Source organism: Scyliorhinus canicula, chromosome 18, assembly GCF_902713615.1.
Source record: "Scyliorhinus canicula chromosome 18, sScyCan1.1, whole genome shotgun sequence".
NCBI classification, from domain to species: domain Eukaryota; kingdom Metazoa; phylum Chordata; class Chondrichthyes; order Carcharhiniformes; family Scyliorhinidae; genus Scyliorhinus; species Scyliorhinus canicula.
Genome location: NC_052163.1, coordinates 71,759,825 through 71,785,485, shown reverse-complemented (window position 1 = coordinate 71,785,485; position 25,661 = coordinate 71,759,825). Strand labels below are relative to the sequence as shown.

Below are 25,661 nucleotides of genomic sequence, written 5' to 3'. Positions count from 1 at the left end.
GTGTATCTGGATTTCAGTAAGGCATTTGACAAGGTTCCCCATGGTAGGCACATTCAGAAAGTTAGGGGGCATGGGATACAGGGAAATTTGGCTGCCTGGATACAGAATTGGCTGGCCAAAAGAAGACAGCGAGTGGTAGTAGATAGAAAGTATTCCGCCTGGAGGTCAGTGACCAGTGGTGTCCCACAGGGATCTGTTCTGGGACCTCTGCTCTTTGTGGTTTTTATAAATGACTTGGATGAGGAAGTGGAAGGGTGGGTTAGTAAGTTTGCCGATGACCCGAAGGTTGGGGGGAGTTGTAGATAGTGTTGAGGGCTGTTGCAGGTTACAACAGGACATTGACAGGATGCAGAGCTGGGCTGAGAAGCAGCAGATGTAGTTCAACCTAGATAAATGTAAAGTGATTCATTTTGGAAGGTTGAATTTGAATGCTGAATATAGGGTTAAAGGTAGGATTCTTAGAAGTGTGGAGGAATAGAGGGATCTTAGGGTCCACGTACATAGATCCCTCAAAGTTGCCACCCAGGTCGATTAGGTTGTTAAAGAAGGCGTATGGATACAGCTTTCATTAACAGGGGAATTGAGTTTAAGAGCCACAAGGTTTTGCTGCCGCTTTATAAAGCCCTAGTTAGATGATATTTGGAATATTGTGTCCAGTTCTGGACACCTCATTATAGGAAGGATGTGGATGCTTTAGAGAGGGTACAGAAGAGATTTACCAGGATGCTGCCTGGAATGGAGGGCTTATGTCTTATGAAGAAAGATTGAGGGAGCTAGGGCTTTTCTCATTGGAGCGAAGAAGGAAGAGAGGTGACTTGATAGAGGTGCACAAGATGATGAGAGGCATGGAGAGAGTAGATAGCCAGAGACTTCCCCAGGGCGGAAGTAGCGGTCACGAGGGGACCTAGTTTTAAGGTGATTGGAGGAAGGTACAGGGGAGATGTCAGAGGTAGGAGGAAAATGATTTGGAGGAAAACTTAATTGGTCTGATTAGTAAGTTTGCGGACGACACAAAGGTTGGTGGAATTGTTGATAGCGATGAGGACTGTCAGAAGGTACAGCAGGATTATAGATCATTTGGAGACTTGGGAGGAGAGATGGCAGATGGAGTTTAATCCAGACAAATGTGAGGTAATGCATTTTGGAAGGTCTAATACAGGTAGGGAATATACAGTGAATGACAGAACCCTCAAGAGTATTGACAGTCAGTGAGATCTAGGTGTATAGGTCCACAGGTCACTGAAAGGGGCAACACAGGTGGAGAAGGCAGTCAAGAAGGCATACAGCATGCTTTCCTTCATTGGCCGGGGCATTGAGTATAGAAATTGGCAAGTCATGTTGCGGCTGTATCGAACCTTAGTTAGGCCACATTTGGTGTTCAATTCTGGTCACCACACTACCAGAAGGATGTGGAGGCTTTCGAGAGGGTGCAGAAGAGATTTACCAGGATGTTGCCTGGTATGGAAGGCATTAGCTATGAGGAGAGGTTGAATAAACTCGGTTTGTTCTCACTGGAACAAAAGAGGTTGAGGGGCAACCTGATAGAGGTCTACAGAATTATGAGGGGCATAGACAGAGTGGATAGTCAGAGACTTTTCCCCAGGGTAGAGGGGTCAATTACTAGGGGGCATAGGTTTAAAGTGCGAGGGGCAAGGTTTAGAGGAGATGTGCGAGGCAAGTTTTTTTTTTTTTTTTTTACACAGAGAGCAGTGGGTGCCTGGAACTCACTGCCAGAGGTGGTGGAAGCAGGGACGAGTGACGTTTAATGGGCATCTTGACAAATACATGAATAGGATGGGAATAGAGGGAAACGGACCCCAGAAGTGCAGAAGATTTTAGTTGAGACGGGCAGCATGGTCAGCGCAGGGCCTGTTCCTGTGCTGTACTTTTCTTTGTTCTTTGTAAGTTCTTTACACAGAGTGGTGGGTGTGTGGAATGCGCTGCCAGCAGAGGTGGTGGAGTCGGAGTCATTAGGGACATTTAAGCGTCTCTTGGACAGGCACATGGACAGCAGTAAATTGAAAAGGTGTAGGTTAGGTTGTCCTTAGATTAGGATAAATGGTCAGCACAACATAGTAGGCCAAAGGGCCTGTACCATACTGTACTGTTCTACGTACAATGGGATGAGGGAGGAGTTGGCTCGGGTAGATTGGGAGCAAATATTTTGTGGTGGGACAAGTGCTAGAGGAATGGAGTTTAAAAGCAGGGAGGTTATGTTGCAGCTGTATAGGGTGCTGGTGTGGCCACACCTGGAGCATGCAGAGCTCTCAGATGAAAGGGGATGGATGCCCTGGCCTTCGCCTCACTGATCGCCAGGCGGAGACCCCTAGCATGGAAGTCAATAGCGCCATCTATGGCCTCAGATTGGCTCTCAGACCTCGCCAGGTGTCAAAGACTAGAGAAGAGAAAATTCTCTATCAGAGAGCCCGAAGAGAGATTCCACGATACGTGTAAGAAGTTCACAAACCTCTTGTAGGGCCTTTTCGCGACCAGCATCTAACTTGGGGGGAGGGGGGGGGGGAGAGAGAGAGAGAGAGAGAGATGGAGGGATGGATAGGAAGGGGAAGGGCAGGGTGTACCGCTGGGATGAAAGGGAGGAAGGTCACTCGCTGGAGGATATAGATCTCTTCCACACTTGAGAGGTTGCGACAAAGTAGACAGGAGGAACCCCTTTGCTTTGGCAGAGTTCAAAAACCAGTGGTCATAGATTCAAGGTAAGTGGTAAACGGATGAGAGGGGACACGAGGAAAAACCTTTTTACCCAGAGGATGGTGTGGTGTTCACTGCCTCAGGTTGTGGGAAGGCAGTGATTCTAAACCTTTTTAAAAAAAAGTACCTGGATCTACACCTTAAGCGCTGTAAGTTGCAGGGGTATGGGCTGTATGGGGTACGGGATTAGAAAGGACGCCTGGATGTCTCTGGGTTGGTATGGGCAAGATGGGCCTAATGGCCCCCTTCTGTGCTGTATCATTTCTATGATTCAATGAGCTGGGGATAATATGAATAAAGGATTGGATAATGGGATGGAAACTGAATTGGATTATTGTCACGATTATTATATCGAGGTACAGTAAAAAGTATTGTTCTGCGTGCAGCTCAAACAGATCATTCCGTACATGTCATGAAAATACATAATAGGGTAAACATAAAATACACAATATTAATACATAGACACAGACATTAGGTGAAACATATAGGAGTGTAGTACTACTCAGTAGAGAAGGTGTGAAGAGATCCAATCAGTCCGCAAGTCCATTAGAGGGTCGTTAACCTGGGTCCCCGTCGCTGTGGTAACAGCGGGGAAGAAGCTGTTTTTGAATCTGTTAGTGCATGTACAGACTTTTGTATTTCATTGTAAACTTATTCAAACAAACATTTTCAAGTTAGGCTGGCACTAGTGGAGTGGTGCAAGGATCAGTGCAGAGGTCTCTGCTATGTAAATCTACATTAATGACTTAGAACGCAGGCACAGGGGTTCGCACTACAGCCTCACAGCGGCAGGTACCTAGGTTGGAGTTTGACCTCGGGCGACTATGTGGAGTTTGCACATTCTTCCAGTGTCTGCATGTTTCCCCTCCGGGTGCTCCGGTCTCCTCCCACAGTCCAAAGATGTGCAGGTTAGGTGGGTTAGATATGCTAAATTGTCCCTAGGTTGGGTTACAAGGATAGGGTGGGGACATGGACCTGGGTGGGGTGCTCTTTCGGGGGGTTGGTGCAGACCTGATGGCCGGGTGGCCATCTTCTGCACTGTAGGGATTCTGTGAAAGAGAGTAATGTATCTAAGTCATCTTTTCCCAAAGGTAGAGGAGTCTAGAACTAGAGGGCATAGGTTTAAGGTGAGGGGAGAGATACAAAAGAGACCAGAGGGAAAATTTCTTCACAAGAGGGTGGTGAGCATCTGGAATGGGCTGGCAGAAGTGGAGGCGGGTACAATTCTTTCCTTTAAAAAGCAGTTAGACAGTTACATGGGCAGGTTGGGTACAGAGGGATATGGGCCAAATGCTAGTGGGACTAGCTTAGTGATAGAAATTGGGCGGCATGGACAAGCTGGGCCGAAGGGCCTGTTTCCATGTTGTAAACATCTACGACTATGTGCTGATGGTACCAAACTAGGTGGAACGCTAAGGTTTTGGGAGGACACGGGCTTCAAAGAGAGATAGACAGATTCAGTGAGTGGGTAACAAAATGGCAAATGATGTACAATGTGGGAAAGTGTGAAGTGTCATGGATTTGCCTAGTAACATAAATTTAACAAGACATAATAGGATGCGACCTGCCCAGCAACAGGTAAAAATCTGCCTCGCGATAGCAATGTCCATAAAATCCCTCCAATGTAGGAGGACATTCAGCCCATCATGTCTGCACCAACCCTTTGAAAGTGCATCCTACCTGTGCCCACTCCCTCACCCTATCCCTGTAACCCCACCTAAACTTTAGACTGGGAGGAAACTGGAGCAAATCCACCTTATCTACGCCTCTCAATGTTTTTTAAAATAAATTTAGAGTACCCAATTCAGTTTTTCCAATTAAGGGGCAATTTAGCGTGGCCAATCCACATCTTTGGGTTGTGGGGGCGAAACCCATGCAAACATAGGGAGAATGTGCAAACTCCACATGGACAGTGACCCAAGGCCAGAATTGAACCTGGTGTCGTGAGGCAGGAGTGCCACCCATCAGCCAGTATTCAAAAGGCTGGATGAGATGCGTCTCTCCCAGTAACAGGATTAGAAGTCATTTAAATAGAATCAGAGGTGAATAGCGCTTTAGTAGAAACAGCTTAACTAGACAATTTGGGAGATCAATGAGGTACACACATGCTAATGTCTAGAGTCAAGGAATTTGAGAGGGGCAGATAGCCAAATACACAGAAGGCCCAATCAAAGGGATAGATAGATAGAAAGATAGAAAGTAAGTATGGCTAGTTAGACTGGGGGTGGTTTTCCTTGGAGCAGAAAAGGCCGAGGGGGCGGGGGATCTGATTGGGTGTTAAAATTATGAGGGGCAGCACGGTGGCGCAGTTGTTAACATTGCTGCCTCACGGCGCCAAGGTCCCAGGTTCACTGTCCGTGTGGAGTTTGCACATTCTCCCCGTGTTTGCGTGGGTTTCACCCCCACAACCCAAAGATGTGCAGGTTAGGTGGATTGGCCATGGTAAATTGCCCCTTAATTGGAAAAAATGAATTGGGTACTCTAAATTTATTAAAAAACCATTATGAGGGGCGTAGACAAGGTGGACAGGAAGTAACTTTTCCCCTCATCGGTGGGGTCAATAACCTTTACCTATAGATTAAGGTACGGGCAGAAAGTTTAAAGGAGGTGTGAGGAAAAGTAGTCTTTAATAATTGTTACACGACAATTGGGCTGATTATTCTCACTGGGGTTTCACTTGACGCCTCACACCTATACACCCCCACGAGCTAGTGTTCCAAGTTGAGAAACTCTCGCAGATAACATCAGCGTGGTTTGTGACAGAAGCTGTTCACTTTGGTTGAACAAATAGAAAAGCTGAATTTTTTGTTTAAGTTGTGAAACATGTCAATTTTCATGCTCAAAGGAACTTGGTTATGCAAATACAAGGAAAGCAGAAAATTAGTATTCAGGCATTTAGGGAGGGAAGGAGCATTTAGGCCTTTACCGCAAAGGGATTGGAGTACAGAAATAGAGTCTTGCTACAATCGTAGAGAGTTTTGGTAAGACCACATCTGAAGTACTGTGCACAGTTTTGGTCTCTGTATTGGAGGTGGTATAGCGAAGGTTCACTAAATTGCTCCATTGGAATGCCCCATGATGAACGGTTGAGTAAATTGGATGTATATTCATTGATAGATTAGGGTCATGGAAGATTTTGGTGGATAGTTTTGCTGTCTTCAAAATATAGCATTTGTAATTGTCAGAAAACCATGCTAATATGTTCTGGAGATTTGTCCTGGCAGTAGTGACCCTTTCTCAGAATATTTCACAGCACTTTCCAAACCCGCCAACACTACCAGCAAATGCATGGGAACACCACAAGCTGCTCTCCAAGGCATACACCACTTTGGCATGGAACTATAGCACTGTTCCTTCACTGTCACCAAGTCCAACTCCCAGAGCTTCCTTCTTCAGAGAACTGGGTTAAAGTCCAACAGGTTTGTTTGGAATCACTAGCTTTCGGAGCGCCTTTCCTGCAGCGTATGAGGTAGACAACATTAGTCGAGTTGCACGAGTATGCACCACGTACCTGGTGGGTGGTGTTCTCACATGTAATGGTAGCATCTATGTCGATGATCTGGCATGTCCTGCAAAGGTTGCCATGGCAGGGTTGTGTGGTGTCGTGAACGCTGATCTCCTGAAGGCTGGGTAGTTTGCTGCAAAAAATGGTCTGTTTGAGGTTGCACGGTTGTTTGAAGGAAAGTAGTGGGGGTGCGGAGATGACTTTTGCAAGATGTTAGTCAATTCAAAGAGACCGTAAACAGATGAACCTCAAAGGATGTCCCGAGGCATTGTACATTGGCAAGACCATGCAGATGCTGCGACAACAGATGAATGGACAACGTGCAACAATCATCAGACAGGAATGTTCCCTTCCAGTCGGGGAACACACCAGCAGTCAAGGGCATTCAGCCTCTGATCTTCGGCTAAGCGTTCTCCAAGGCAGCCTTCAGGATGTGCGACAACGTAATCGACGAGCAGAAACTGGTACTCGTTCTGCACACGAGTACAGCCTCAACTGGGACCTTGGATTCATGTCGCACTACATTCACCCTCCATCATCTGGCCTGGGCTTGTGAAATCCTCTCAACTGTCCTGGCTTGAGACCGTTCACACCTCTTTAACCTCTGATTATCCCTCCCCTCAGTTGCACCGCCCTGACTTGTAAAGACTTAATTACCTGCAAAGACTCGCATTCAAAGTATCATCTTTGTCTATACATGTGTTTATGGAACCCACCTCTTCACTCACCTGATGAAGGAGTTGCGCTCCGAAAGCTAGTGATTCCAAACAAACCTGTTAGACTTTAACCTGGTGTAAGACATCTCACTGTGCCCATCCCAGTCCCACGTTGGCATCTCCATCGCTTGAGAACTGGTAGGTGTAGCTATAACACATGGACTTTTTTCATTCTTTCATGGGATGTGGGCATCACTGGCAAGGGCAGTGTTTGTTGGCCATCCTCAATTACCTTTGAGTCAGTAATGGTAGAGAGCCATCTTCTTGAAACCACTGCAGTCCAGCTAGTGCCATGAGCAAATTAAACAAATTAATGAAACTGCCTGGTTTTGAAAAGCTGAAGTACTTGCACAATCTGTGAATCCTGCAACAATTATCAAATGTAACCTACCCACATAAGAGAGACCAACCTAAAGAAAGAGGTGTGATAAGAGAAGCAGGAGCTCATTTTTATACTTGGGAAATATGGAAATGGAGCAATGATGCAACCGTAAGATTTTAAACAGACACAGGAAGGTGCCCATGACAAAATTATGTTTGCACCACCCAAATAAAGCTCGACTTGCTTCGTTATTCTTCGCTACAATTTGGAAGAAGTGACAAAGGAAGGACACCATGGATTAGATTTTTTTTAAAATCGAACTTCTACATACTGATATTTAGCGATTTTCAGGTGTCCAACTGCTTCATCTAATTCTTCATTCAGATGCTTCTGCAACCGTTTTCTCTGGTTTTCCAGAGATTCACGCTCCTGGACTTGTTTTGCTGCTTTTCGATCATCATCCTAAAAAATAATTTGGATTATTAGGTGTCCACGAGTTAAAACTATTTTTAAATAACTTAAGAATCTGGGAAAACATAGCAATGTTGTGCACTACATCATTAATTTGCCTAAATTCACTCTGTATACACCAGTTAACTGAACAATACAGATAGGTTCGACCCACCCAAAACCCCACACAAGATCCTCTAGATTTAGCCACAGTTGCTTGGAGAGTTTTCTAAAGCTGAGGCACAAAGCAGAAGGCAGCATTTTATCCATAAAGCAGAAACCTGGAAGAGGTCCCCATGTTTAAACTTGAAAAGGATTCAAAAGGATTTATAAAACTGAACCCAAATAACAAATAAAGATTGTAAGCATGTGTTTGGATTAGATTATCCCAATGGTCCCTTGTTGGTTTCCTGTCTTTCACCCTTCAGAAATGTCTGTTTATTCAAAATTCTGCTATCCATATCCTGGGCTGACAAGTGGCAAGTTACATTCGTGCCACACAAGTGCCAGGCAATGACCAACTCCTAGAAAAGAGGATTGAACCATCTCCACTTGACATTCAATGACATTACCATCGCTGAATCCCCCACAATCAACATCCTGGGGGGGTTACGATTGATCAGAAACTGAACTGGACTAACCATATTAATACCGTGGGACTACCAGGGCAGTTCAAAGATTGGGAATCCTATGGTGAGCAACTCACCATCTGACCACCCAAAGCCTGTCCACCATCTACAAGGCACAAGTCAGGAGTGTAATGCAATACTTTCAACTTGCCTGGATGAGTGCAGCTCCAACAACACAAAAAGCTCAACACCATCCAGGACAAAGCTGCCCGCTTGATTGCTCCCCCTTCCACAAACATTCAAACTCTCCACTACCGACGAACAGTGGCAGCCATGTGTACCATCTACAAAATGCACTGCGGTAACTCACCAAGGTTCTTTGACAGCATCTTCCAAACCCACGACCACTACGATCTAGAAGGACAAGAGCAGCAGATATCTAGGAACCCCACCATCTGGAGGTTCCCCATCAAGTCACTCACCACCTTGACTTAGAAATATATTGCCGTTCCTGGGGCAAAATCCTCGAACTCCCTACCAAACAGCACAGTGGGTGTACCTGCACCTCAAGGATTGCGGCGGTTCAAGAAGGCAACACACTGCCACCTTCTGAAGAGCAACTAGGGATGGGCAATAAATGCTGTTCTAACCAGCGACACCCACATCCCGCAAATTAATTAAATAAAGACACCAAAACCCATTCACCCCTGATCACATTGACTAACATTAACTCCCAGTCTGGAAACACTGATTTTAAAATAGTCATCCTGGTTTCAAATCCCTCTTAGCCTTGTCCCTCCCTTTCTCTAATCTCCTCCATCCCTACAATCGTCAGGGATCGTTTGCTCTTCCAAATCTACACTTTTGCACACCCCCTATTTACATTGCACCACCATTGGCAGCCTGGGACTTAAACTTGGAATTCTCTCCCTAAATCTAGCAACTTTCGTTGAGATTCCCTCCCCCAAAATGTCCCACTTTGACCAAACATTCAGTCACCTGACCCAATATCACCATATGTAGTTCGATGTCAAACTTTGGTTGATACTTATAACAGTTACCATGTTTAATAAATACAAGTACACTGAAAGGCCTCACATCTTTTTCTTGTTCAATTGTTTCGTCCACTTTCCGAATTTGTTCTTTTAACATTTTCACATCATTTGCTTTGTCATCTATCATGGTCTGAACCTAGGAGACAGGATAGTTATCTTCAGCATACAAATAGCATTTTACAGGTCCATTTTAGACAAGGGCAGCACGGCGGCACAGTGGTTAGCACTGTTGCCTCATGGCACTAAGGTCTCAGATTCGATCCCGGCTCTGGGTCACTGTCCGTGTGGAGTTTGCACATTCTCCCAGTGTTTGCATGGGTTTCGTCCAGATGTGCAGGGTAGGTGCATTGGCCACGATAAATTAATTGGAAAAAATGAATTGGGTACTCGAAATTTTTTTTTTTTTTTTTTTTAAAAGGAGACATTTAGCTGCACTATATTTCCAGCATTGATTATTTCCAAACCTGTTCTCTGGCCTCTTGCACACTCATCTTCTTATGCTTTAGATGTTCAACGTCATCATTTATTTGCTTCAGTTGGTTTATTAAGGCAAGCTGTAGAAATGAAACCAGGTCAAGTATTGGTCACATGAAAATGAGATACAAAACAGGTACAAGAATTACAATCATCAGCTGCTGCTCAAGTGGCTCCCTATTCTTTTCCTCTTCTTGGAAAGCACCTCCCATCTACCCCACACCCTATTTTAACCCATTTATCTGGAATCTGTGGTGACAAAGGCTCTCACTCACCACCAGGTACTTACTTTATAAAAGTGTGTTATCAGATCAATATCCTATACTGGATCTAGAAGTTAGAGATCAACTATCGTTGGAAATAACAAAAGTCTCCTTTGGATGGAAGTGTTTCTTTAATGCAAAGTGGATAATGAAGCAGCAAGTGGACTATAGTATAATTTAATATGACAGATAATGCTGTCTGACATAATGGGAGAAAAACACAGGGCATTGAATTACAGCAGATAACTTCATTTGGAAAGCAGTCACCAGCTTACACAGGTCAAAGCAAACAGTCTTTCTTCAATGTTGTGATTTCTAGGATTCTGTAAAAGCCCTGGGAATTGTTGCAAGCATGGATCTGTCAGGCAGTGATTCAGGGAGACTTCCCAACTTATCCCCTGTATTCCTATAATGTTGACAAACAGACTGACTGTGCATTTCCAACATTCCCATTTCAGATGGTCAACATTCAGAATTTTTGCCTGTTTGACAGCTAACTTCATCAATGTATGAGGATTCAGTGAAAGCAAGCATTCTGCAACTAGATCATCCAAAGTGTAAATGGCAATCACACACGGCGATTCTCTGTGTCCTTTGTGGGTTGTTTTGTGGCCGTGTAGGCGGCCCACCATTGGCCGGCGGTAGGATCTTCTGTGGGTTTGGCGACTTTGGAACCCTGTCTCAGAAGGCGGTGGAAGTGGGGTCACAGAATATTTTTACAGCAGATTGATTTGCTTGCCTAATTAGAATCTAACGTTATCGCGGGTAGATGGGGAATATGGAATGCAACACACCGATTAGCTATGATCTTATTGATGCCAGATCATGTTTGACGGCCCAAATGACTTACATTTGCTTCCATTTTGTATGTTTGTATGAGTATCACCAAGGTAATGTTACAGCATAGCAGAGTAACTTGAATAGCAAGTAGCAGATTTCTGCATTTAACTGCATTTGTGGACTAGAAGTTGCTGTTCCATTTATTCCAATGAACCTTAGCTTCATAGTTATTCTCAACAAAAAATGCAGGCCAAAGGATTCACCTAGAATTGGAACAAGGACTTTTTGTCTGGCAAAATAAGAGAAAGGAACTTCAAAGTTCAACAACTGGCTCAAGTTACTATACAGCAACTCAATGCATTATTTAAAAGGGAATAAAAGTAATCCAACTCATTAACGATAATTTTCATTGGAAATTGCTGGCTACATAAATATTTTCAGTTGTTAATGTTAAATCGGAGATAGATATATATTTGTTAAGGGATATGGGTCAAAGCAGGTATATGAAGTTCGGTCACAGATCAGCCATGATCTCATTGAACGGCGTGTCAGGCTCGGGGGGCTGAATGGCCTACTCCTGTTCCTATGTTCTAAATTCCTATTATAAAATTTAAAAACACGATGCAGTTTAAAAAAACAATGTTTCACCTTTATTTTTTCAGTGTTTTGTGAAGTCCTTTTCCCTGAGACAATATCGAAGAGGCTTATCTCAAAGTTTTGCGCTTGAGCATTTGCAGCAGCTTTAGGAATTAGCTTGAGTTTCCGAGCCATCGTGTGATAGTCCTGTAGTCTGACTTCCAGCTAAAACAATTAAAACAAAAGGTGATCGAGGGGCAGTCTATAAATCAGTATAAATGGGTGAGAGAAAAAAATTCAGCATCTTTATAATAGTCAGCAAATCAGTTAAGTCTATGAATAAAACCTTCGATTCCCAAAGTGAGCCACAAGATTAACCTGCCCCTTGCAGAATTTTCTCCACCTCATAGAAGTCGATGGTTCATCCCGTCTGCGCCAGCCATAAAACAAACCATGTAGCCTATTCCCATATTCCAGCATTTGGTCTGTAGTCCTGCAGGTTTCTGCACCCGAGGCGAATATTCAGAAAACTTTAAATGAGTTGAGGATTTTTGCCTCTACTATCCTTTCACGCAGTGACTTCCAGATCCCCACAACCCTCCAATAGAAAATGAGAGATGAGGAAATTGTTTTCACCCTATCATTTTACATCAATGCCAAGTCATTTGTAAATAAAGTAAATAGGTTCTTCCCAGGCACTGTGTCCAAGCCCCTCATAAGTTTGTACATCTCATTCAAATCTCCCCACAGCCTCCTGTGTTCCAAAGAAAACCCCAGCCTATCCAATCTTCCCTCATTGTTGCAATTTTCCAACCCTGATAACATCCTCGTAAATCTCCTCTGTCCCCTCTCGAATGTAATTACATCCTTTCCGTGATACGATGACCAGTACAGCACACAGTACTCGTCTAACTAGCGTTTCATACAGCTCCAGCATAATCTCAAGGTTAGAACATACAGTGCAGAAGGAGGCCAATCGGCCCATAGAGTCTGCACCAATCCACTTAAGCCCTCACTTTCACCCTATCCCTGTAACCCAATAACCCCTCCTAACCTTCTTGGTCACTAAGGACAATTTATCATGGCCAATCCACCTAACCTGCACATCTTTAGACTGTGGGAGGAAACCAGAACACCCGGAGGAAACCCACGCAGATACGGGGAGAACGTGCAGATTCCGCACAGACAGTGACCCAGCAGGGAATCGAACCTGGGACCCTGGCGCTGTGAAGCCACAGTACTAATCACTTGCGCTACCATGCTGCATGTGCTTACATGCTATGCCTCAGCTAATAAATGAAACAATTCCATATGTTGTCTTAACCTTATCAATCTGTCCTGCTATTTGTAGGGATCTATGTACATTCACTCCAAGATCCCTCACATCCAGTACACTGCTCAAGTGTCTTGCCATTTATTGTATATTTCTTTGTTTTGTTAGCCTTTCCCAAATGCGTCACCTCACACCTCTCTCGGTTAAATTACATTTGCCACTGTTCTGCCCACCAGTCCATTGATATCTTTGTGCAATAAATTAAAATTAACTTCGGCAGCAGCATCAGCATTCGTCATCTTGAAACTGAGTTAGTAAAGTCTAGTCTCCAAAAACTCCACTTTTAGTTTAAATCTAGAAAGAACCCTCTCCTTCTCTATCACTTCAACATTAATTCTTAGCATTGAAGGAAAAAGCAAAGCACATTGCAGAAAACAAATACAACTGTGAAGTAATACAACTTCAGCACTATCATATAAAAGGAGAAAGGCAGTAAACTTAGTTGGCACCCTTAGGTTATAGGAAGGGAAAGGTCAGAGATCTTGAGCATCAAAGGGAAAATCATTTCTACAAATTTTGGTTTGTTTGATCTACCACCCACCACAATGCAATATTTAATTTACTTAAATTGACACATAGCTGTGGTTTGATGCCAGATTTATTCTCTGGACAGTGATGTCCATTCTGTAAGTAGAGTGCTAAAAGTCAGGGGGAAAAAAAGTACTGCAAATGGTGAAAACCTAGTGGAGATCCAAAGAGACATGAAGATCCAGATAAATAAATAGTTAAAATATGAACAGGTACGGAAAATAAACAAATTGGCTTCTTGAAAGCTAAGACGAGCAAGGAGGGGACATGAGAAGTCTTTGGCAGGTAGGATCAAGGAAAACCCAAAAGCTTTCTATAGGTATATCAGGAATAAAAGAATGACTATGGTAAGAGTAGGGCCAGTCAAGGACAGTGGTGGGAAGTTGTGTGTGGAGGCTGAGGAGATAAGCGAGATACTAAATGAATACTTTTCGCCAGTATTCACTCAGGAAAAAGATAATATTGTGGAGGAGAATGCTGAGACCCAGGCTATTAGAATAGATGGCATTGAGGTGCGTAGGGAAGAAGTGTTGGCAATTCTGGACAAGGTGAAAATAGATAAGTCCCCGGGGCCTGATGGGATTTATCCTAGGATTCTCTGGGAAGCCAGGGAAGAGATTGCTGAGCCTTTGGCTTTGATTTTCAGGTCATCATTGGCTACAGGAATAGTGCCAGAGGACTGGAGGATAGCAAATGTGGTCCCTTTGTTCAAGAAGGGGAGTAGAGACAACCCCGGTAACTATAGGCCGGTGAGCCTAACGTCTGTGGTGGGTAAAGTCTTGGAGAGGATTATAAAAGATACGATTTATAATCATCTAGATAGGAATAATATGATTAGGGATAGTCAGCATGCTTTTGTGAAGGGTAGGTCATGCCTCACAAACCTTATCGAGTTCTTTGAGAAGGTGACTGAACAGGTAGACGAGGGTAGAGCAGTTGATGTGGTGTATATGGATTTCAGTAAAGCGTTTGATAAGGTTCCCCACGGTCGGGTATTGCAGAAAATACGGAGGCTGGGGATTGAGGGTGATTTAGAGATGTGGATCAGAAATTGGCTAGTTGAAAGAAGACAGAGAGTGGTGGTTGATGGGAAATGTTCAGAATGGAGTTCAGTTACGAGTGGCGTACCACAAGGATCTGTTCTGGGGCCGTTGCTGTTTGTCATTTTTATAAATGACCTAGAGGAGGGCGCAGAAGGATGGGTGAGTAAATTTGCAGACGACACTAAAGTCGGTGGAGTTGTAGACAGTGTGGAAGGATGTTGCAGGTTACAGAGGGACATAGATAAGCTGCAGAGCCGGGCTGAGAGATGGCAAATGGAGTTTAATGTGGAGAAGTGTGAGGTGATTCACTTTGGAAAGAATAACAGGAATGCGGAATATTTGGCTAATGGTAAAATTCTTGGTAGTGTGGATGAGCAGAGGGATCTCGGTGTCCATGTACATAGATCCCTGAAAGTTGCCACCCAGGTTGATAGGGTTGTGAAGAAGGTCTATGGTGTGTTTGCCTTTATTGGTATAGGAATTGAGTTCCGGAGCCATGAGGTCATGTTGCAGCTGTACAAAACTCTGGTACGGCCGCATTTGGAGTATTGCGTACAGTTCTGGTCGCCTCATTATAGGAAGGACGTGGAAGCTTTTTTTACGCAAAGAGTGGTGAGGCCGTGGAATGCCCTACCTGCAACAGTAGTGAACTCGCCAACATTGAGGGCATTTAAAAGTTTATTGGATAAGCATATGGATGATAAGGGCATAGTGTAGGTTAGATGGCCTTTAGTTTTTTCCATGTCGGTGCAACATCGAGGGCCGAAGGGCCTGTACTGCGCTGTATCGTTCTATGTAAGCTGGCCTTTAGATCTAGAAGACTGGAAAACATAGCGGTAGAAATTATACTGAAGGAATACAAAGCCTTAGTTAAACCCACATCTGAAGTATTCAGTTCTGAGAGTTTACACTGGCTTTGGTGATAGCATTTATCAGAATGAAACCTGGACTCCAATGATTAAATTACAAGAAGAAATTACATATTCTATGGATGCAATTCCTTGAATTTAGAAAGTTAACAGGCAATTTGATTAACCATTTTAAGACAGATGGAGAGAAGTCCAAAAGGTAGAAAGATATATTTCTGTTGGTTGGGTTGTCTAGGATTGGGGACAGTCAACATTATAGAGCTAGATCTTCCAGAAGCGAAATTAGGAAACACATCACACAATGAGTGCTAGAAGCTGATGTTGGATCAATAGTGAGTTCCAATTCGGATTGAGAAGATTACCGATATCAAAGGTGATAAAGGACAAGTTTTTAAAAATTATTTTGCATGATTTGGGCATCACTGGCTCGGCCAGCATTTATTGCCTGTTCCCAGTTGCCCTTGAGAAGGTGATGGTGAGCTGCCAGGTGTGTGGATGGAGTTAGGTTACCGATCAACTATGATGTCACTGAATGGTGGAAAAGGCTTTAAGGGTCTAAATGGCCTACTCCTAGAACATAGAACAGTACAGCACAGAACAGGCCCTTCAGCCCTCGATGTTGTGCCGAGCAATGATCACCCTACTCAAACCCACGTATCCACCCTATACCCGTAACCCAAACAACCCCCCCTTAACCTTACTTTTTAGGACACTACGGGCAATTTAGCATGGCCAATCCACCTAACCCGCACATCTTTGGACTGTGGGAGGAAACCGGAGCACCCGGAGGAAACCCACGCACACACGGGGAGGACGTGCAGACTCCGCACAGACAGTGACCCAGTCGGGAACAGAACCTGGGACCCTGGAGCTGTGAAGCATTTATGCTAACCACCATGCTGCCCCTGTTCCTAGAAGTTTAGTCTAGGCAAACTATAGAATCCTGTGCTCCTTATTTATCAGCTGCAAGTTTAACTTAAAATTAAATTAAACAATTCATCATCTCATTACAGAGCACCCCATACCATTTCCTTGGCCTTTGTCACTTTTATCTCTTCATTCCACATCCTCTTTTCTGCATCTTCAAGGTTTTTGTTCAGGAAAATTATTGCCTGCTGCAGTTCATTTTTCTCATGATTGATTTTCTTAACATCAACAGCTGAGACTTCCTGTACATCATATATCTGCTGTAATTTGTTGTTCTCCTCTTTAACTGCATCTAATTCCAATTCTTAAGAAAAAGGAACACAACATATACATGATTCAACATTCACCCTTATATTAAGGTTTTGAAGGGAAATAAATAAGCAATCCCTTTGTCCAACAGTTGACATTACACTTGGCACAAATAATAATACGACTGCACTGCAGACTTGTCAGTAATTCTATCATTGCTTTACATGAAATAAGTCATATGCATTAATCTGATTTGTATTCCATAGAATTGATTAATCTGCAAAATAATTTAGTAAAAAGCAGCCAGCATTATTCAATAGGAATCACACTTTATTAAGACACACTCAAATGGATTATGGATACACATGGAGGCTCGAAGCATGGCTGAGGTATTCAATGAATACTTTGTATTTGCCTTTACCAAGATAATAGATGTTACCCAGGACATAGTGAAAGACGAGGAAACTCTTGTCATTAGAAAGATTCAAAATTGCTAAAGGGGTAGTGTTGAATAGTGTCAGTACAAAAAGGCACCGGAACTGGATGAGATGCATACAAGAATACAGAAGGAAGTGAGAATGCAAATTTCAGGAGTGCTGGCCATAATCTTCCGTCGACTCAGGGTGCTGCCAGAGAACTGGAGAATTGCAAACATTATACCCTTGCTCAAAAACGGTTGTACAGATAAGGCCAGGAATTACAGGCCAATCAGTTTAGCATCAGTGCGGACAAGCTTCGAGGAACAATTATTCGGGATAGAATTAGTAGTCACATGGAAAAATGTGGGCTGATTAGGAACAGCCAGCATTGATTTCTAAAGGGGAGATCATCTTTAACTAACTTGCTGGGTGGCGCAGTGGTTAGCACTGCTGCCCCACGGCACCGAGTTCTCAGGTTCGATCATGGCCCTGGTTCACTGCCCGTGTGGAGTTTCTACTTTATTCCTGTGGCTCAACAATCTTGTGAGAAATGTTATAGCTCATGAAATAAAAAGGACAGCAGCAACTTGGGTACAAAATTAGCTGAATAATAGAACGCAGAGAGTGGACATTTCTCCTGCTGCTGGAAGGGTTCGAGGGGTGCTCCCCAGGGGTTGGTAACGCCACACAGACATTACCCAATATTTGAATAGAAGCAATATGCAAGGGTCTGGAGATAAGGCAGAGGAATGGCACTAAGTCATAATACGGGCCAGAGTTTAGAGAACCCCAAAGTATATCATGGAGTTCACCTGACCTACAACAAATGGGCCCCTTCTGCGTCGTGACAATTCTGTGAAAATGAAGGACCGGGAGTAGCCAAAGACAAAAGAAATCCGAAAACGCATGTGTGACAGGGAATCATGTTTTATGATCTGTAGTGGAATGCAACTCCTTCAAAGGGATGGAATTATTAGATGAGTGGGTAAAATCCTTTGTTTTTCTGTTCGTTTCCTTTCTATTTTGGGTTGATTTAAATTACTATTTTTAAGTTGATTTAGAGATTTAAATAACAGTTTTAATTAAATAACTATTTAATTTATTGTAAGATCAAGCAAGATAAATAGTCTGGGATAAAGCTAATTAAATAGTAAACGGGCAATGGATTTAAGCTGACACAAAAACATCTTTCTCAAGTTTAATTTTAAAGGTTTAATTTAAAGGAAAAATTCATGGCAGGACAGCTCCAAGGAGTGGTGTGCTCCTCTTGCTCCATGTGGCAGGCTGGGGACAATTCCAGTCCCCATGGTCAGCATGTGCGCCGGAGGTGTCTCCAGTTACAGCTCCTGGAAGCTCAAGTTTCAGAGCTAGAGCGGCAGCTGGAGACACTGTGGAGCATCCGCGAGTCGGAGAGCATTGTGGATAGTAGGTATGGAAAGGTGGTCACACCGCAGGCTCAGGCTCCATAGGCAGGAAGGGAATGGGTGACCACCAGACAGAGCAAGAGAGCGAGGCAGGTAGTGCAGGAGTCTCCTGTGGCCATTCCCCTGCAGAACAGATGAACCACTTTGGATACTGTTGAGGGAAATGGCCTCAGGGGAAAACAGCAACAGCCAAACTTGTGGCACCACGGTTGGTTCTGCTGCAGAGGGGAGGGGTGATAAGTGTGACAGTGCAATATTTATATGGGAATCAACTGTAAGGTGAATAGACAGGCATTTCTGTGGCCGCAAACGAGACTCCAGGATGGTATGTTGCCTCCCTGGTGCTCGGGTCAAGGATGCCTCGGAGCGGGTACAGGACATTCTGGAGGGGGAGGGTGAACAGCCAGTGGAGCTAGGAAGGAAGTTAAGAAATCGGACCTCAAAGGTTGTGATCTCAAGATTACTACCGGTGCCACGTGCTAGTCAGAGTAGAAATGACAGGATATATAGGATGAATATGTGGCTGAAGGGATGGTGTCAGGGGGAGGGTTTCAGATTCCTGGGGCATTGGGACCGGTTCTGGGGGAGGTGTGACTTGTACAAACTGGATGGGTTACACCTGGACAGGACTGGAACTGATTTCCTATTTGCTAGAGCGGTTGGGGAGGGTTTAAACTAATGTGGCAGGGGGATGGGAAACGATGCAGGAAATCGGAAGGTAGTAAAACAAGGGCAGAAACAAAAGGCAGTAAAGGAGAAAGTGGAAAGCAAAGAAGCCACAGTCAAAAATCAAAAAGGGCGACAGTACAAGGTACAGTGACTGAGGGGCGCTTAGTGAATAGGCCCAGTAATACTAAAAGGAATAAAACAGGAAGTAAAAACATAAATGGAAAGCGGTGCGGCAGGTTGTTACATGAAGGTATGGGTTCAACAACAAGGAAAATTAGGAGAAATGTGAAGAAGAAAAATAACTTAGGAGAGTTTACTGATCAAGGTGCTAAGATTCAAAACACAGGTATAAAAGCCAACACAAGTGTACTTTACCTGAATGCTCGTAGTATTCGGAATAAGGTAAATGAGTTGATGGCGCAAATCATCGTGAACTACTATGATTTAGTGGCCATTACTGAAATATGGTTAAAGGATGGTCACGACTGGGAGTTAAATATCCACGGGTATCAAACTATTCGGAAGGACAGAGTGGACGGTAAAGGAGGTGGTGTAGCTCTGTTATTTAAGGATGACATCCAGGCAACAGTAAGGGATGACATTGGTACTATGGAGGATAAGGTTGAATCCATTTGAGTGGAAATCAGGAATAGCAAGGCGAAAAAGTCACTGATAGGAGTAGTCTATAGGCCACCGAACAGTAACATTATGGTGGGGCAGGCAATAAACAAATAAATAACTGATGCATGTACATAGAACAGTACAGCACAGAACAGGCCCTTCGGCCCTCGATGTTGTGCCGAGCAATGATCACCCTACTCAAACCCACGTATCCACCCTATACCCGTAACCCAACAACCACCCCCCCCCAACCTTACTTTTTAGGACACTACGGTCAATTTAGCATGGCCAATCCACCTAACCCGCACATCTTTGGACTGTGGGAGGAAACCGGAGCACCCGGAGAAAATCCACGCACACACGGGGAGGACGTGCAGACTCCGCACAGACAGTGACCCAGCCGGGAACTGAACCTGGGACCCTGGAGCTGTGAAGCATTTATGCTAACCACCATGCTACCGTGCTGCCCCAATGTAGATATGGTACAGCAGTTATCATGGAGGATTTTAATCTACATGTTAATTGGTTTAACCAGGTCGGTCAAGGCAGCCTTGAGGAGGAGTATAGAATGTATCCGCAATAGTTTCCTAGAACAGTATGTAATGGAACCTACGAGGAAACAAGCGGTCCTAGATCTGGTCCTGTGTAATGAGACAGGATTAATTACTGATCTTAGTTAGGGGTCCTTTCGGAAGGAGTGATCATAATATGGTGGAATTTAAAATACAGATGGAGGGTGAGAAGGTAAAATCAAACACTAGTGTTTAGTGCTTAAACAAAGGAGATAACAATGGGATGAGAGAAGAACTAGTTACGGTAGACTGGGAGCAAAGACTTTATGGTGAAACAGTTGAGGAAAGGAGAACCTTCCAAGCGCTTTTTCACAGTGCTCAGCAAAGGTTTATACCAACAAAAAGGAAGGACAGTAGAAAGAGGGAAAATCGACCGTGGATATCTAAGGAAATAAGGGAAGAGTATCAAATTGAAGGAAAAAGCATACAAAGTGTCAAAGATTAGTGGGAGACTAGAGGACTGGGAAATCTTTAGGGGGCAACAGAAAGCTACTAAAGAAGAGTAAGATAGATTATGAGAGTAAACTTGCTCAGAATATAAGAACAGATAGTAAAAGTTTCTACAAACATATAAAACAATAAAGAGTGGATGAGATAAATATCGGTTCTTACGGGGATGAGAATGGAGATTTAATAATGGGAGATGAGGAAATAGCTGAGGAACTGAACAGGTTTTTTGGGTCGGTCTTCACAGTGGAAGACACAAATAACATGCCAGTGACTGATGGAAACGAGGCTATGACAGGTGAGGACCTTGAAATGCTTATTAAGGAAGTTGTGATGGGCAAGCCAATGGAACTAAAGATAGGCAAGTCTTCTGGCCCTGATGGAATGCATCCCAGAGTGCTAAAAGAGATGGCTAGGGAAATTGCAAATGCAGTGATAATTTACCAAAATTCACTAGACTCTGGTGTGGTCCCAGCGGATTGGAAATTAGCAAACGTGACACCTCTGTTTAAAAAAAGGAGGTAGGCAGAAAGTGGGTAATTATTGGCCAGTTAGCTTAACATCAGTAGCAGGGAAGATGCTGGAATCCATCATCAAGGAATAAATAGCGAGGCATCTGGATGGAAATTTTCCCATTGGGCAGACGCAGCATGGGCTCATAAAGGGCAGGTCATGCCTAACTAATTTAGTGGAATTTTTTGAGGACTTTACCAGTGCAGTAGATAACAGGGAGCCAATGGATGTGGTATATCTGGATTTCCAAAAAGCTATTGACAAGATGCCACACAAAAGATTGCTGCATAAGATAAAGATGAATGGCATTACGGGTAAAGTAGTAGCATGGATAGAGGATTGGTTAATTAATATAAAGCAAAGAGTGGGGATTAATGGGTGTTTCTCTGGTTGGCAATCAGTAGCTAGTGATGTCCCTCAGGGTTCAGTGTTGGGCCCACAATTGTTCACAATTTACATAGATGATTTGGAGTTTGGGACCAAGGGCAATGTGTCCAAGTTTGCAGATGACACTAAGATGAGTGGTAAAGCAAAAAGTGCAGAGAATACCGGAAGTCTGCAGAGGGATTTGGATAGGTTAAGTGAATGGGCTAGGGTCTGGCAGATGGAATATAATGTTGACAAATGTGAGGTTATCCATTTTGGTAGGAATAATAGCAAAAGGGATTATTATTTAAATGATAAAATATTAAAACATGCCGCTGTGCAGAGACCTGGGTGTGCTAGTGCATGAGGCGCAAAAAGTTGGTTTACAGGTGCAACAGGTGATTAAGAAGGCAAATGGAATTTTGTCCTTCATCGCTAGAAGGATGGAATTTAAGACGAGGGAGGTTATGCTGCAATTTTATAAGGTGTTAGTGAGGCCACACCTGGAGTATTGTGTTCAGTTTTGGTCTCCTTACTGGAGAAAGGACGTACTGGCACTGGAGGGTGTGCAGAGGAGATTCACTAGGTTAATCCCAGAGCTGAAGAGGTTGGATTACGAGGAGAGGTTGAGTAGAGCGGGACTGTACTCATTGGAATTTAGAAGGATGAGGGTGGATCTTATAGAAACATATAAAAGGGAGTAGATAGGATAGATGCGGGCAGGTTGTTTCCACTGGCGGGTGAAAGCAGAACTAGGGGGCATAGCCTCAAAATAAGGGGAAGCAGATTTAGGACTGAGTTTAGGAGGAACTTCTTCACCCAAAGGATTGTGAATCTATGGAATTCATTGCCCAGGGAAGCAATTGAGGCTCCTTCATTAAATGTTTTTAAGATAAAGATAGATAGTATTTTGAAGAATAAAGGGATTAAGGGTTATGGTGTTCGGGCCGGAAAGTGGAGCTGAGTCCAAAAAAGATCAGCCATGATCCCATTGCATGGCGGAGCAGGCTCGAGGGGCCAGTGGCCTACTCCTGCTCCTAGTTCTTATGTTCTATCATTGTTTTTTGAAGAAAATATTTTATTAAGGCATTTACAATTTTAAACATCAGGTCTCAACAAGAACACAATACAACCCCCCCCCCCCCCCCCCCCCCCCCCCCGAACAAACCCCAGCCAAAATGGCTTACACAAACAGGACCACCTTCCTCAGCCACACTAGATTTGCTGCCGTTACTCGACCCCATACCTCCTCCTCTCCCACACCCCGATAGCTTAATCTTTCTCCAAGAAGACGATGAACAGCTGCAACCTATGGGCAAACCCCTGCAGCGATCCACTCAAGACAAACTTAATTTTCTCGAGTCTGAGAAACACCGGGATTCAGAGTCCCTCCAATCGAGTAAGATCCCGGTGAGGTTACTGGTTTACGGGGATAGGGTGGAGGTGTGGGCTTAAGTGGTGTGCTCTTTCCAAGAGCCTGTGCAGAACTGATGGGCCGAATGGCCTCCTGCTGCACTGTAAAGTCTATGAATCGAAGTGGCAAGGCTTGAATATTGAATGGCAAATTGTCCAATGTACAAGAGAGCTCAGCTTTCAGAAAGCTTAACATTCAACACCATTGGAATGGAAAACTCAAGCTTTACAAAAATGTCAGGGAACAGGCTGATATGATGTTCCAGGTGCGCGACCCCCACAACCATCATTTGAAAAGCATCAGACATGGAACTGTAAAATTACTCTGAAATAGTGCTCACAATGCAAACAATTGTCAATATACCAGCTGCACCTCGTGAGAACCCAGATGATGAGAAATTAATAGAGCTGCTTGAACCACTCCAGATCAATAGCTCGAAAGGCTCTCTCACTCTGATAGAAGCTCATTAATGGACGTAGGCTCATTTATGGGACATCCAGGTTCACCCATTAACCAGCACCTCCTTTACGGGAGGCCCAGAACTGAATCGTCAACCCATTTCTCACCTTTTTTCAAAAAAACGGGCTGTACGCTTATCCAGGCTGACGCTGCAAAAAGCTGAACCAAGGACCCAGAACCCTTGGGTAGCACAGTGGTTAGCACAGTTTATTCACAGCTCCAGAGTCCAGGTTTGATTCCCGGCTTGGGTCACTGACTGTGCGGAGTCGGCACGTTCTCCCAGTGTCTGCGTGGGTTTTCTCCAGCTGCTCCGGTTTCCTCCCACAGTCCAAAGATGTGTGGGTTAGGCAGATTGGCCTTGATAAAATTGTCGTTACTGTCCAAATAGGTTAATTGGGGTTACTGGGTTACAGTGATAGGGTGGAGGTGTGGGCTTGAGTAGGGTGCTCTTTCCAAGAGCCGGTGCAGACCCGATGGGCCTCCTTCTGCACTGTAAATTCTATGATAAACCTCAGGAACATTGACATCAGAGGGATCTGGACGTTCAGGTCCATAGTTCCATGGAAGTGGCAATGCAAGTCGATAAGGTGGTCAAGAAGGCATACAGCATGCTTGCCTTCATCGGCCAGGGCATTGAGTACAAGAGTTGGCAGATCATGTTACAGTTGTATAAAACATTAGTTAGGCCAAATTTGGAATATTGCGTGCAGTTCGGGTCGCTACACTACCAGAAGGACGTGGACGGTTTGGAGAGTGCAAAGAAGATTTACTAGGATGTTGCCTGGACTGGAAGGGTTAGCTACGAAGAGAGTGAATAAACTTGGGTTGTTTTCGTTGGAAAGACGAAGGCCAAGGGTGACCTAATTGAGGTCTACAAAATTGAGAGGTATAAACAGGGTGAATAGTCAGAAGCTTTTTTCCCCAGGGTGGAAGCCTCAATTACAAGGGATTCAGGTTCAAGGTGACAGTGGGAAAGTTTAGCGGTGATGTGCGGGGAAACTTTTTCATGTAGAGGGTGGTGGGTGCCTGGTATGTCTTACCAGTGGAGGTGGTGGAGGCAGGCACAATAGCAACATTTAAGATGCATCTTGACACCTGAACAGGTGGGGAATGGAGGGACACAGGTCGTTTGGGCAATAAGTAGTATGTCTAAATAAGGAATCTGGATCGGCACAGGCTTGGTGGGCCAAAGGGCCTGTTCCTGTGCTGTTTTTTTGATGAAATTGGCTTAAAGGCAGAAAAAAAAAAATCATTAGCTGTTTACATAAACAACTTGGATATTGGAATTCAGAGTAAATTTTCATAATTTGGCAATGATTCCAAACTTTGAGGATGATGCTAATCCAATGGAGCAGAATGACAGACAAGTGGCGTGGAATTTAATACAGCAAAATGTGAAATGATGTACTTTGACAGAAGAAAAGGGAGAGGCAATACAGACTAAATTTCACAGTGCTAAGAAGTGTATGAGTCAGAGGGACTTGAGGGTTCACTTGTATAGGTCATTGAAAGTGACAATGTCTTGAGAGAGCAGTTTACAACACATATGGGATCTTGGGCTTCATAAATAGGAGGTTTCAAGTACAATGTAGGGAAGTTATGCTTCCCTGTATCAGGTTCACAAGAGTATTGTCCAATTTTGCCCACTACACTCCATAAGAACTAGGAGCAGTAGTCAATAAAGCCCCTCGAGCCTGTTCCGCCATTCAATACACAAGAACATAAGAACTAGGAGCAGGAGTAGACCATCTGGCCCTTCGAGCCTGGCAGATCTTTTTGTGGACTCAGCTCTACTTACCATCTGCTTGCCTTTTCTGTTCAAAAATCCATCTTTGCCTGAAAAACATTTAACAAGGTAGCCTCAACTGCTTCACTGTGCAGGGAATTCCACAGATTCACAACCCTCCGGGTGAAGAAGTTCCTTCTCAACTCAGTCCTAAAGCTGCTCTCCATTATTTTACGGCTATGTCCCCTAGTTCCAGTTTCACCCGCCAATTGAAACAACCACCATGCTTCTATCTTATCTATTCCATTCAGAATTTTATATGTTTCTATAAGATCCCTCCTCATTCTTCTAAATTCCATGCAGTATAGTGCCAGTCTACTCAGTCTCTCCTCATAAGCCAATCCTCTCAATTCTGGAATCAACCTAGAGTATCCTCTGCACCCCCTCCAGTGCCACTACGTCCTTTCTCAAGGAGACCAAAGCTGTACAGTACTCCAGGTGTGGTCGCACCAGCACCCTACGCAGCCTCAACATAACCTCCCTGTTTTTAAATTCCATCCCTCTAGTAATGAAAGACAAAATTCCATTTGCCTTCTTAATTACCTGCTGCGCCTGCAAACCAACCTTTTGCAATTCACGCACAAGGACACCCATGTCCCTCTG

The 25,661-nt window shown here is 44.0% G+C and overlaps 1 protein-coding gene across 3 annotated transcripts in view; it reads right to left on the bottom strand.

Annotated features, from left to right (window-relative positions):
* ndc80 (NDC80 kinetochore complex component) overlaps nucleotides 1–25,661 on the bottom strand; it is a 149,862-nt gene that overhangs the window by 17,330 nt on the left and 106,871 nt on the right. For all 3 annotated transcript variants that reach the window (XM_038776776.1, XM_038776774.1, XM_038776775.1), the window contains exons 11-15: nucleotides 16,218–16,423; nucleotides 11,492–11,644; nucleotides 9,791–9,880; nucleotides 9,370–9,462; nucleotides 7,584–7,714 (exon numbers count right to left, since the gene is read on the bottom strand). In XM_038776776.1, the coding sequence (XP_038632704.1) occupies nucleotides 7,584–7,714; nucleotides 9,370–9,462; nucleotides 9,791–9,880; nucleotides 11,492–11,644; nucleotides 16,218–16,423 (673 nt within the window). The remainder of the gene's footprint in view (nucleotides 1–7,583; nucleotides 7,715–9,369; nucleotides 9,463–9,790; nucleotides 9,881–11,491; nucleotides 11,645–16,217; nucleotides 16,424–25,661) is intronic.